Source organism: Archocentrus centrarchus, chromosome 8 (assembly GCF_007364275.1).
Source record: "Archocentrus centrarchus isolate MPI-CPG fArcCen1 chromosome 8, fArcCen1, whole genome shotgun sequence".
Taxonomy (NCBI): Eukaryota; Metazoa; Chordata; class Actinopteri; order Cichliformes; family Cichlidae; genus Archocentrus; species Archocentrus centrarchus.
In genome coordinates, this window is record NC_044353.1 from 18927071 (window position 1) to 18939096 (window position 12026).

General features: G+C 42.1%; 1 protein-coding gene across 2 annotated transcripts in view; it reads right to left on the reverse strand.

Moving 5' to 3' along the window:
* tex2 (testis expressed 2) overlaps nucleotides 1–12026 on the reverse strand; it is a 31642-nt gene that overhangs the window by 1877 nt on the left and 17739 nt on the right. For both annotated transcript variants that reach the window (XM_030736306.1, XM_030736307.1), the window contains 9 exons: nucleotides 9519–9719; nucleotides 8203–8566; nucleotides 7274–7569; nucleotides 6838–6981; nucleotides 6599–6698; nucleotides 4006–4126; nucleotides 3303–3425; nucleotides 2799–3008; nucleotides 2136–2256 (listed from right to left, as the gene is read on the reverse strand). In XM_030736306.1, the coding sequence (XP_030592166.1) occupies nucleotides 2136–2256; nucleotides 2799–3008; nucleotides 3303–3425; nucleotides 4006–4126; nucleotides 6599–6698; nucleotides 6838–6981; nucleotides 7274–7569; nucleotides 8203–8566; nucleotides 9519–9719 (1680 nt within the window). The remainder of the gene's footprint in view (nucleotides 1–2135; nucleotides 2257–2798; nucleotides 3009–3302; nucleotides 3426–4005; nucleotides 4127–6598; nucleotides 6699–6837; nucleotides 6982–7273; nucleotides 7570–8202; nucleotides 8567–9518; nucleotides 9720–12026) is intronic.

Sequence of the window (12026 nt, forward strand, 5' to 3'; positions counted from 1 at the left end):
AGCAATAAATATGGAGGAGGACGATGACGATTACTCGAATACTGTTGTGAGAGACTATTAGAGGAATAGAACCTATAGATTATTGCAGTTTTGTCATTAAAAATATACAAAATTAAAAAAGTTTAAAACTTTATATACTTTAACTAGAAAGCAACCAAGATCTAAACTCTGTCCCCGAGCAACCGACCCTGCATTGTTATTTCTGAAACCCAATAAGGCCTGAGTCCAGCATTTGCTGAAAGCCAAGATGTAAACACTCACTCACAAATGGCAACAGTGTGCACCGCAGCACTATATTTTACTAGAAGCATTGTGGAGGGGCTGGAACGTAATTACAGCCCCTGAGGAGGCGGCAGAGATAAATGTTGATGTGTGGTACAGCTGACAGGGACAATTTGCTACAGTAGTTTGCAGAGGTGCTCTTTGTCCTTGGCGAGTAAACTTTGAGCTTCTGTGCCATACCAATGTTAGACTTTCAAACATTTCATCAGTTGATAAATACCAAAGGATATGACATCATACACCACCTATAGCCATGTTTACAAAGAAAGTTAGGGTGCTGCACATTACTGAACCCTGTATTTGATTGAAAATTGTACAAACACAACATATTAAGTGCTGAAACTGAGATATATGCCAGCAACATGTTTTTAAAAATTTGAAAAAGACAAACAAGATACTGGGATTAAACCTACTGGTCAGCTTCAACCTTTCGTGTGTTCTTCTACACGGGTAACGATTCTAAATAAGCCAAAGATGCCTCTTTTAATGTAAAGCACACTGATTTTAGGTGTAATAGGATGTGCTAAATAAATCAAATTTTCATTCTTTAAATGCAAAATGAGACTACATTGACCAGCCATTTAATTAGGTACACCTTGACAGTACTGAATTAGAACTGCTTTACCTTAAGAGCTGCATTAATTCTTCATGGCACAGATTCAGCTGGAAACATTCCTTGTGCTGCACAACACCCGTTCCACCACGTGCCAAAGGTGCTCTATTCTGGTGACTGCGGAGGCCATTTGAGTGCAGTGAACTCACTGTCGTGTTCAAGAAACCAGTCTGAGATGATCTGAGTTTTGGGACACGGCGCATTGCCCTGAAGCAGCCATCAGAAGATGGGTGCACTGTGGTCAAAAGGTCGGACGTGGTCAGCTACAAGACGCAGGAAGCCTGTGGCATTTAAATAATGTTCAAAGAGTACTAAGGGACCCAAAGTGTGCCAAGAAAATATCCCCCACACATTACGCCACCAACAATAACCTGAAACGTTGACACAATGCAAGATGGCTCTGTGCTTTGATGTTGCTTAAATTAAATTCTACTATCTGAACATCGCAGCAGACATTGAGACTCATCAGAACAGGCAACATTTTTCCAATCTTCTGTTTGTCCAATTTTTCAAATTGTGGCCTCAGTTTCCTGTTCTTAGCTGACAGAATTGGCACTCGGTGATGTCCTCTGCTGCTGTCCAACATGTTGTGCACTCAGAGATGCTCTCGTGCATACCTTGGCTGTAACAAGCGGTTATTTGACTTACTGTTGCCCTTCTATCAGCTTAAAGCAGTCTGACCATTCACTCCTGACCACTGACATCAAGAAGGCATTTTCACCCAGAGAACTGACGTTCACTGGATATTTTCTCTTTTTCAGACCATCCTCTGTAAACTCTGGAGATGGTTGTGTGGGAAAATCCCAGCAGATCAGCAGTTTCTGAAATACTCAGACCAACCTGTTTGGCACCAACAACCATGCCACATTCAAAGTCACTTAAAGGACCTTTGAGCCCCATTCTGATGCTCAATCTGACCCTCAGGTCCTCTTCACGGTGTCAACATGCCTAAATGCATTTGGTTGCAGAGATGTGATTGGCTGATTAGATATTTGGGTTAATGAGCAGTTCAACATGTGAAGGTAATGGGCAGTGAGTATATATTTAAAATGATACCATTTAACACTTTCAACATTTGATATGTTGTGTTTTTACTCTTATATAATAATCATAGAGGTAATGATTTACATTGTTGGACAGCAGCTCACTTTTTTGAGCTGGGGTTGTATATTAAGAATAAATAGACTTTATTATGACGTAACATTAGAATTCCCTGCTGCTTATTTCTCTCAGTGTATACCTGGAACTCCTGATCCAGTTTCTTCTCAATCCACTCTGTTACATGCACCAAAGTCACCTCTCTTTCACCGAGTTTAGGCCGTGCTTTGAGCTCCAGGTGAGGCGGACTCCGGAAACCATACCTGACAGCAAAAAAAAGGTAATCACGATAATCATGTCACGTCATACAAGTTAAATCGCAACTGAATTCTCAGATCAGCTTCATGAAACTGCCAACTTGATATTTTTCTTCTATGAATGCTTCATTTAAAAATCAATTTTTAGAAGTATTAGCAGTATTTCAGGGGAAAAAAGTACAAAACTGGAGGATAATCATACAAAACATTTGGAGCATGCAACAGAAACAGAGTTTTCTTTATATTGTTTTAATCACATTTTTCTTAGCACCTTTTTAGTGGCCCCAATGAAGATGTTCATATTAATTAAGCCAGATATAAATCACACAGTGTGCACTTAAGGCTTTAATGTTCCTCATCTGTAATGAAAAACATGCCTTTGTGCCCTCATTTCTTAGTTAAGTATATTTAGCTCACTAGTGGTTTCACATTTTTATTCTTTCATCGGGTGCATGTATTTATTTGGCCAGCAGAGGGTGCAGTGCTACAACCTCAAGCCATTCACATGTTCTTGGACTCCATCCTACAGATTTCCACCCTAAACATACCATATCCTGTCTGTTGGGGGAGGTGGGATGTTGACAGCCAGAGTCCCGCGGCACTCTTGCACCTCCACGGTGAGCAGCAAGGGCGTGTTTGATACTTCCTCCATCTTCTTCTTAATGAACTCCGTCTCTGTGGCTTTCTGGAAGTACTTTGACTTGGCTATCTTGTCCACAAAGCGCATGATCTTGCTGGGTCTGTGGCCTCCCACATAGCTACATAAGCAGAGGAAGGAAACAGAGGAGGAGGTGAGACAAGGAGTGAGTCAGGTTCATAATTAATTCATAACGGCATCTCTTGCTACTCAGCACCCACTATCGAGGGGCTATGTGTGGAAGTGACTGGGTGCTACATTAAATCACCAGCAAGCTTTCAAATATGTGTGGGTGGATGGGTGGATGGATAGAAAGGGGGAAAATATTCTATTTCAGCAACTCAGTATGAATCTAATTCTGCCCATTTTCAATTCAGATGTGCACTGATGTTGTTATAAAGACACCCTTGCTCACCCCTCTGCTCCAGGCAGAACAGGTTTGTCACTAAGGAGTTCTGGAGGATCCTCCTCGTCCGATGAACCAGCACTAGATGATTCCTCATCACTGTCTGCCAGACAGTATGTCCGTGGCCTGGACCTGTCACACACACACACACACACATAAACACTCGTGATGCTAAGTTAAGCCACAGTGGCTTTGCAAAGAATCTTTACCAATCAATACTAATTCCCATTAAATGCATCCCTACTGAAATAAATTTCAGGAACGCACTGAAGAAAAGATCCAATAACCCAAATGCGTAACAAAATGTATTGTTTCAGTGACAGCAACAGCAGGCATCCATTCCCAAACTCACCAGTTATTGGACAAATCCACAGTTGTAAGCGTCCAGAGGAAGGATTAGTATATAAAGAGAAGGAGGGAAGAGCCAACACAAAAAGGGGAGGAACTGTGAAAAACACACGTGACAACTAACACGGCTCTAAATGCAAATGCACCCAATTACCATCCAGCTCAGAGCTGGTTTTCTTTAGCAGAAAATCTAATCCTTCAAACATACATCGGCACTGTCACTGAGAATGAGACGTTAACAAAAAGAAACACGGAAGAATCAGGACAAGCTGTGGAAGACGACTCATAGAAGTCTCTAAGTCGGACCGAGCTTCATTAGCTACATTATTTTGCTTACAAGAAGAATTGTACTTTCAAGCCTCACCATTCTTTCCCGTGCTCTCCAAGGCCTTCGCCCTCTTTTCCCAGACGGGCCAAATTCATCTTGGTCTCCAATGTCATGAGGAAAGAACCCGTGTAGGAGACCTCCAGATCAAACCACAAACCTGGACAGAGAATGAGAAAATGATATAAAGACATTATGTTTTTGATGCCAAACCCACGCCTGCGGTCATCCCTACCAATACCATAAAGGAAAATAACCAATAATCTAATGATTTGTGTTTAATTGATGTGAGGTCAACTCCAGAGCTCCTCTAGCCAACAAGGTCACCTCTCAGGAAGCAGTTCTTAATCAGGTTACTTCCTGTTTACACATCACTCTCCTCTGTAGGCGGCAGGAGAATTATTCAGATTTCGATCCCCCTGCTGTTTGTTCAATGAATGTCTGCAGCTGATAACTGATGTTTATTATCCCCTCTGCCTGGCCCCCTCCCTCCTCTTCACTTTCCCTCCCCCTGTAAATGCTCATTGATTTGTACAGTCTGTGTGACAGCAGTGCCAAAGTGAAGCTAAATGACAGCAGCAAGGCACATCATGGAAGACAGTGTCTCATTGTCTAGCACAAGGCTCACAGGAGGGAGAGACAGTCTGGGCTCTCTAATTAAATTTGAAAGAGTCAACACATCTCTACCACAGACATCTCTACCACAGACAAACTCATTCTGTATTGCTTTAAATCTGTCTCATTGTAATACATACAGTGTGGTGAATTTGAGGCACTTTACATTAATAAGTCTTAATGTGTAATTATCACATTGGAGTCTATGTACAGCATGTCTGTGACCAAGCAAGTGCAAAACTGACCTTTCTGCCTGACTCACCTTTGAGCTAGTTATGAAATGTTTGCATGCTAAGGTGGTAAGACGGTGCTGTGCATAAATTACTGTAAAGAATGTAATATCCAAATGTTAAAAAAAAAACAAAAGACTCTCCAGCTCATTTTCACATCTTTGCTCAACCAACAAACATCAAAGTTTGTGTGCATTTAGTGGTCCATCAAGCACAGTACGAACACTGTCAATCAAACCATATCTCCTCATAAATATGGAGCCAAGAAGCTGTCTCCCCTTCGATTATATCATCATGCAGCAGAACAATGATTGGAAACACAGCAGCAAGTCCACCTGATGAGAATCTCCTGTTCCACCATATCCCAAAGCTGCTCTATTAGACTGAGATCTGGTGACGGTGGAGGCCATTTGAGTGCAGTGAACTCACTGTCATGTTCAAGAAACCAGTTTGGGATGATCTGAGCTTTGTTACATGGCACATTATCCTACTGGAAGCAGCAATCAGAAGATGGGTACGCTGTGGTCATAAAGGGATGGACATGGTCAGCAGCAATACTCAGATAGGCAGTGACATTTAAATGATGCTTACCTGGTACTGAGCGGCCAAAAGTGTGCCAAGAAAATATCTATTACACGACCACTACCAGCCTGAACCATTGATACAAGGCAGGATGGATCCATGCTTTCATGATGTTTATGCCAAATTGTGACCCTACCATCTGAATGTTGCAGCAGGAATTGAGATTCATCAGACCAGGCATTGTTCAAATCTAATATAGTCTAATTTTGGTGAGCCCATATCAGCTGTAGCTTTCGTTTCCTGCTCTTAGGACACTCGATGTTGTCTTCTGCCGCTTCAACATCTGACGTGCTTTCAGAGATGCTCTTCTGCATACCTTGGTTGCAGTGAGTGCTTATTTGAGTTATTGCTGCATTCCTATCAGCTCAAAGCAGTCTGGCTAATTTTGTCTATCCTCGGCCTATTCGCTGTAAACCCTAGAGATGGTTGTGTGGGAAAATCTCAGCAGATCAAGAGTTTCTGAATTACTCAGAGCGGCTCATCTTGTGCCAACAACCTCCACCTTCAAAGTCACTTAAATCACATTTCTTCTGATGCTCGGTCTGAACTTCAGCAGGTTGTCTTTACCATGTCTACATGCCTAAATGTAGTGAGTTGCTGCCATGTGATTAGCTTATTAGATATTTGCCTTAACTCCCAGTTGAAGAGTACCTAACAAAGTGTCTAGTTTGTTATAATCATCATATCTACAGCCATTTAGAGGATATGATACGATTTAAAAGCCATAACCAAAAAAAATAAAAAGACACCACAAGTAACTGAAGCTTTTGGCATTCTGCTTCTTCCTTTTTGCCTTAAACCAGCTCGCTCAGTGGGAATTAATATGCCCCACATCTCTGTACTGTTTCTAGACACAGAAACAGTACAGCCCCTTTGCTGGGGCTCAAGGCAGGCTGGGTGAGTCAGTGTTTCAGTAATGGATGAGGGAGAACCAAGACATGAAGTTTAATTACTGTGGTTTAATAGTGCAAGGCACGCAGAAAGGCTAGACTCCAGAGGAGAAAAGGAGAGACGGTTGGAGGGTAGGGGGTTATGGCTTAATCTAGTGAGAAGAGGAATAAGATGGAGATATGGTAAGAAAGGTGAAGATTTATCTTTCTCCATTCAAGTTTTGAATGGGGGAATGAGATACATAAAAAAAAAATCTTTAAATCACTCAGAAAAATGTGAAAATATGACATAACCAGTGTACTTTGTCTTCCTACCTTGGTGATCCACTGAAGGTTTGGAGGCACGGAGGATCTTAGGAATGGAAAAGCCCATGTCTAGCTCTGTCAGAGTCAGCTCATTCATAACATACGGCAGCTAAAACACAAAATATGTAGATACGATAAGAAGATACAAATACAGCCAACACAAAGACAAAATTATTTCTCATAAAGTCATCACATGAAAAAAATCATCTAGCATATGGATATTTGTGCAAACTAGTGCTACGACTCACCCTGATCTTACTGAGTTTCATTTGGATCTTTTTGGATACTACATTCGCCCAATACTTCTCTCCCAGGAAGTCCCAGAATATCCTTCCAAGAAAAGCATTGACCCAGGCCTCAGGCTCCGGAGTCTCTTCTGAACTCCTGCGCAGCTGAAGAACACATACATGTATGCACTGTAGTTTTTAAATCGCTTTAATCACTTTGTACATCAAAATTGGCCTTGATATATTGAGTCTGCTGCTAGGCACCACATGAACCCTTCATTGAGATCCACTGAGCTGCCAGTTGTTGGAATCTCTCCAGAGTACCTTCAAGTGACAACAGACTGATTTAGCTGATATTGTGGTTTAGACATGAGGACCCCAGGGGCTTTTGATTGATGCCCACTTTGCATGGCTCTCTTTTACTATTTAGCCTTACATGCATCCACCTGTCTCCTACCTTTTTGGTAGTTTGGGGGCTGCTCTCGGGGCTGTTCCCAGGACTGTCAGTGGCAGCTGGGCTTCTTGGTGGCGCTTGGAGACTCACGTATTTGGCCATGTAGACATTATAGTCCAACAGCATCTTCTGCTTCAAGCCTGCAGTAGAGCCACAGGCGAGAGCAGCGGAGGTCTCTCTGTGACGAGACTGAGACTGAGACAGTTCCTCCAGGCTTCCCCGGCTGCTGCTCCTGCTGTCAGCTTCCAGGCCTCCAGCAGACTGAATGCTGCTACTGCGACTGTGGGAGGGTAAGAAGGCTACAAATGGAAGGAGGGAAAATGTAGGACATGGAGAGTAAGAGGAGGGGTGTATTTTGATATAATTATGTTTCAACATTTTTAGTGATTCCAGTTTCATACAATAATAATCTATGCTCAAAATTTAGTTTAATCCCGGGTAGCTATCATTTCTTTTGTATTCCTTTGTCACAGCATTACTGCAGCACTCTGAATTAGCTTGCTTTACACTGGATGACACACATCTTTTTAGTAATCCAGCCCTACCTTTACTACCTTTATTCTCCTGACCCACACAATTCTGGCATTTCTCTTTGTATAGGGCCTCCTCCGTACAGGCTTATATCCCACTGTGGAAAACGATGCTATAATACGCTGATTCTCTGTGCTTGTAATCCTGCTGACCCACCACACTCATCGGTTCACTTAGTTGAGGGGATTGGCAGTCCCTAAGCTGGGGCTTATGCACAGATCTGATTGCTGCGCAGTTGCCTACTCAATAGAATGGCTATTCTGACTGCGAGGAGTGATGCGTGTCTGTGCAAATACAGTAGGTGTGTAAAAAAGAGTGAGCAAGATGGATAACAAATGCTTTACACACGTGTGCTTACACCTTGAGCTGTGATCATGTGCATAGCTTAGTCTGAAGCTCACCACTCTTGCAAATGCCAGGCAAACTGGCGCCTCTCCCCTCTGACTTCATTCGGGATGCTAGAAGAAATCTACGGAACCACTCCTCCTTTTCCCGACCCGTCCTCCCGAAAAGGTAGATAGTCAGATCCCCTCCTCCAAAGGATGGTTTTTTGGGTTCCTCTGCTGATGCCGATCCTTCTGCCTTCTCACCCTTGTCTGTTTTATCTACCTTCTCAATCTGAACTGTCGATTTTTCTTCCCCAGCTTCAGGCCTTTCTCCCTGGGCCTTGGACATGAAGTCATCCTGCTTGGCCAGCTCAATGCAAATGGGATATTTCTTGTTCCAAACTCTCTTCCTAGCCAAGCTTTGAGGCATCAGGTATATCTGTGGGATATAAAGACTGGTTTCACCAAATCAATCCTATGAACACGAGTGATTTTTTATTTTTTTGGTGTTTCTAGGACAACAGAATGCTTATAAAGAAAAGAGGACAAACAAAAAAGTCTTCACATTATTAATGTGTCAGATTTGCCTGAGGGTATGAGTGGAAACAACTGGTGCCAACAATTTAAGAACATGGCTGCTTTTTTGTTGAAGTAGCTAAAATTTGGGCACTATTTGGGGTTGTAAGGGTTCATGTAGTTTTGCTTACATATTTCATTCAGGCATAAGCTCTGGCTACAGCCCAACAATTCTCTAATACAGAGAAAAACATTTCATTTATCCCTGTGCTGGTATTTGGGTTGGAGAGGCATCGGATCTCAGATTACTCAAAACAATCACATTATGAGCAGAAACGGGACCTTTAGGGACACTCTTATTGTATGAGTACCTGAATACACAACTACACACTAAACATCTGCAACAATAACTGAGAAAGGGCACTTTTGGAAACCAGAGAAGTAGGGTAGGTTAAGGATGCGTAATGAAACCTTTGCTCCATGATACACTGACATGAGAAATGTCTGTTGCGCCCTGAGTTATGCAAAACTGTCGAGTCAGCGCACTAATACACAAGGCACACAACTGCGTACACAAGGTCAGTGACCTGTGATATTCACTCCAAGTTTACACACAGTACGCGAGTCACATAGTGTGATTGTCACTGAGCATGACCTATTAGCGAGCATGCAGTCGGGCAAAGGCAAATGTGACGGGACGTGTGCTTGATGTCGCTATCTGTTAAGCTTATCATCAAGCACACTAATACACTGTGGAGCCAGCAGAGACATACACACACTTAACACATTAATTTCCCCCCTCGTCTCTGAGCGGCGTTCACAAGCACAACAAAATCTCTCTTTTCATGACCAGCAGGCTTCTACAACCGCCGCACCTTGCTGTCAGTCAAGTCGTAGATCTTCTGGCTGATGTAAGTGACATCAGGTTTAGGCTCATTGTGTGTGGCACGGCGGGAGATGTTGCGGTTGGGCTTGGACAGACGCAGGACGGAGCCCTCTAGACGGACATAAACAGAGTGGGTCAGGGTGGCGTGGTACATCTCTGGGTCATAGCTGTGGATCTCATTCATCCAGCCCTGAGAGATTGGGAGGTGGAGAAGCAGAAGGGTTTTCAGTGACAATGAATTCAAACTTAATGTCAGTACTGTGCAAAAGTCTTGAGCCACTTTTTGAAAAAAATTTTCACCAGGAAAATGGGTGCAATATTTTAATAGAACATCTGCAAACATACATGGAAATACAATATATGAGGAAAAATCAGAGTTTGTGCAATTCTAAAGAGCCTGAAAGTAAATATTAGGATGACTGCCTTTATTCTGCAACACAGCCTGAACTCTCTCTGCCAACTTTTTTGTCATTTCTTTAAGTAGTCTTCAGGAATAGTTCTCCAGGCTTCTCGAAGGACATTCAAAGCTCTTCTTTGGATGTTTCTGCCTTTTGTTCTCTGTCAAGACAATCCCACACTGCTTCAATAACATTGAGGTCCAGGCTCTGAGGCCAATCCATGACTGGATGGTAGTTCAAAATCTGATGGCATTTTTCTGCATTCATAATTCCACCCATTTTGACAAGATCCCCAGCAACACCTTCTGAAGTGCAGACCCAATGACAGAGCCTCCACTGGCTTTTCCAGATGGTTGTAGACACTCCCTGTTGTACCTCTCTCCTGACCTCCTCTATACATATTGATGACACTCTGAATCAAATATCCCAGATTTGGATTCATCACTCCATCAGACCACTGATTTTCAGTCCAATTCTTGTGTAATTTTATCTCAGCCTTTTCTCACTGTTTTCCTTCATTAAGAATGGCTTCTTGACAGCCACCCTTCCACTGAGACCATTTCTGATGAAGCTTCAGTGAACAGTAGATGGATCAACTGAAGGGCCAGATGCATCTCAGGTCATGTGTCAGGTCTTTGCTGGATTTTTTTCCCTATTTTTTAAGGACATGATCTTCAGATACTGTTCATCTGCTGTAGATAGTTTTTTTTTTTTTTTTAGACCTGCCACTTCTTCTTTTTTCCTCCACTTGTCCAGTTTCCTCATACTTTTTAAGGACATGCTGCACACCATGCTGAGATATGCCAAGTTTTTGGACAATAGCTCTTTGGGAATCACCTTGTTGGTACAAAAATACAATTTTATGCCTGTCAAACTGTGTTATCTTTGGCATTTTTTGCAGCTAATAATGATGTGTCTAAAGATACAATTTAAAATTGATTCCTTGCTACATAACTCTGCTTTGCTGTTGAGTTATCGGTCTTTTTATGTTTGAATGATTCATAGGTCAGTGTTAAGTGGTTTAAGAAACAAGAAAACACCCCTCTGAAAATGGCCAGGTACTGTAAATGAGTAAAAAGCAGCCAATGATCAAAGATAAACCTTCAGAAAACCTGGAGAACTATTGCTCAAGACCACTTTCATAAACTAAAATAAAATGTTGACTCCCTGGAAGCAAAATATAAAGAAATGAGGGGTGACTCAAGGTTTTTGCACAATACTCTAACAAACATCAGACTCGCTGTTTAAAAAAAAACAGGGGAATTAAGTATTTACTCAAATGAGATAAGTCACCTCCTGGGATGAAAAGCGAAACCATCACGGAAGTGCCAAAAAAAATGCAGTTTCTTTAATTCCCCACGTGAGGATGGCTCCAAAAGTTAGCCAATCCCCACAGACTCTGATCTTAAAATTCCCACCTTTAAAATCTACTCCCAAAAAAGCAAGTTTACAGTCTGGAACAAATACACACAAATATTTGCATGCTACTTGGCACTAATTAGCAGGTATCTGTATCTGTGCCAAGCAACCATACAGTTTCATGGATGTTTGCTAACCAAGAATCTAGAATCATCTAGAATCATCATATATCATCATATATCACATACCATTAATTTAAAAAGACATTTTCTCTCAAAGATGCAATCATGCAGAGTTTATGCAACACAGCAAAAGATAAAGTGGGGCATCTGAGTCTTTGTGTATTTCCAAAGAAAAAAAAAAGTATGAAGAAAAAGACAAAGCTTATTGGAAAGCTTCCCTACACTTGCGCTCGAGGGACTGTCCTTCATCTGCCTGTATCATGTTCTGCAGAGCTCCTCTTTTGGAACAGCTGTGCCCTCTAGCCATAAGGCTATCCTGTGCAACAGCTTGGTACCCACTAAGGCACACACACATACACATGCTTGCATAACTCCTTCAAAGTGCTAAACATTTCTCTGCTGAGTTTCTGCAGCACTGAGTGAGGTTACTTGAGAATAAGGAGCAAATGGTGGTGCTCTCATTAAAATGTTTTGTTTAAAGTAAAACTGTTGCCATTACTGGAGAAGACGTGCGATACAGCCTCATGATTCCCCAAGAGGCTGCACAGAATTTAATTC